Source organism: Haliaeetus leucocephalus, unplaced genomic scaffold, assembly GCF_000737465.1.
Source record: "Haliaeetus leucocephalus isolate CR32 unplaced genomic scaffold, Haliaeetus_leucocephalus-4.0 Scaffold722, whole genome shotgun sequence".
In the NCBI taxonomy this organism is placed as follows: Eukaryota; Metazoa; Chordata; class Aves; order Accipitriformes; family Accipitridae; genus Haliaeetus; species Haliaeetus leucocephalus.
Window position 1 is genome coordinate 2,316,805 of NW_010973158.1, and position 1,520 is coordinate 2,318,324.

Here is a 1,520-nt window from a genome sequence, read left to right on the forward strand (position 1 = left end):
CCGGGACTTGGCGGGGAGCGGAATGAAAACTTTTCGGTAAAAACTGGGACAAAGAAATACGTGCCTCCAGGCCCGAGGAACAAGCCCAGACCCAGAGAGCTTACCGTCAAGGAGCGGGCCCAGGGACGGGAGAGGGACCGACAAGTGCCGGCGAGCAATCCCATGCTGGGCAGGGTGTCCTCAGCAGCCCCTGACTGTTCTAGTAGGCAGCAAGGGCAAAGAGGAAGCTTTTTACGTGGAATCGGGGGGGGGGGATGGGGGTGTGAAGTAAACTTGTGCACCTTTGCTGCAAATGGTGCAGGGCTCCGTGGGGGAAGAGGCAGGCGTACCGCCCTCGGAGGGCAGAGCGCAGCACGGCGGGCCCCTTGCTGGTGAGCCTCCCTCTCCCTCAGGAGCGAATGAACGCTGGTAAGCGGGAGGGGCTGCGTTTCCAGCGCCACAGCGTTTTGGCCTTCTGCGATGACAGCCTGCCTCGATCAGGAGCTGGCGCGTGCTCGTAGCTGACCCATCTGCTAATAATAGTTGCTCGGCTTCAGACACTGGAAGGGACCAGAGGTATTAGAGCAGTGTGGATGCGAGGAAGGCTGGAAGACTGCTGAGGGAAAAAAATTCAGAGTCTGCCCACTTTTTGGCTTGTGGAGGTGGTCTGAAACACTGAAACCTCCATTTCGCTGTTTCTTCTACATTTATTACATTTAATTTCTGTCATTTTTCTTGCATTTCAATGTATATACCCTGTAGGTCAAGACACGGTTTTGTTACCAGGTAGCTATTCTGGATGATGTAGGACTCGCCGTAAGATTTGGTCTGTCATGGATGCGGACGTGTGCTACCACCATTTTTTTCCCCCAGTGCTCTCATTTACCTGAATTTTTGCTCTTTGCTACGCTGTTATTATTCTAACAGACTGCCTTGTAACAGCAGAATTATTTAGGCTGTTTTTTCTTGGGAGAGAGTACAGGTTTATTTGGTTCCTGCTATTTAGAGTCCTATTCACGTGAAAAGTTCTCAGCCCGCAGTGTGATACAAATATTTTAAATAACAGTATAATTCATTCAGAAAGCCTTACATTTTTCAGTAATTACAGCTAACTAAATTACTTTATACTTGTTTGTGCTTAAACACTATAATTGGATGTGGTGGCTTTTTTAAAAAAAAACAACAACACACAAATTACTCTGTGTTATGATGAACTGTTTTCCTGTCTTACCATTTTCCCACTCTATGGTTAGAAAAGCTGTTGGTTTTATTTTTGAGGAGAGGATTGTTAGGGTTTTTTTAGTGATTACTACATTTGGTAAGATGTTGTGCTAATTGCTACTTTTTCTTGCTTAATGTAGACCCAGTAAAGAAGGTCTACATAAAGGAGTTCACAAGTAGGATGCTCACAATAATTAAATTCTATTTTGCTCTCCCATGATTGTACAGTAATTTCATGTAGAAGAGACAGACTGTTATTTTGAAATAATTTCTATTGTGGTACAGTATGCTCATATTTAAACTGAAAGGACTGTTCAGAA

At 45.3% G+C, this 1,520-nt stretch overlaps 1 protein-coding gene across 1 annotated transcript in view; it reads right to left on the reverse strand.

Annotated features, from left to right (window-relative positions):
* The window catches only part of RNF180 (ring finger protein 180), a 19,701-nt gene extending 19,537 nt beyond the window's left edge, over positions 1-164 (reverse strand). The window contains exon 1 of the mRNA XM_010580590.1: positions 105-164. Coding sequence (XP_010578892.1) covers positions 105-164 — 60 coding nt within the window. The remainder of the gene's footprint in view (positions 1-104) is intronic.
* Between the last annotated feature and the right edge of the window lie 1,356 nt (positions 165-1,520).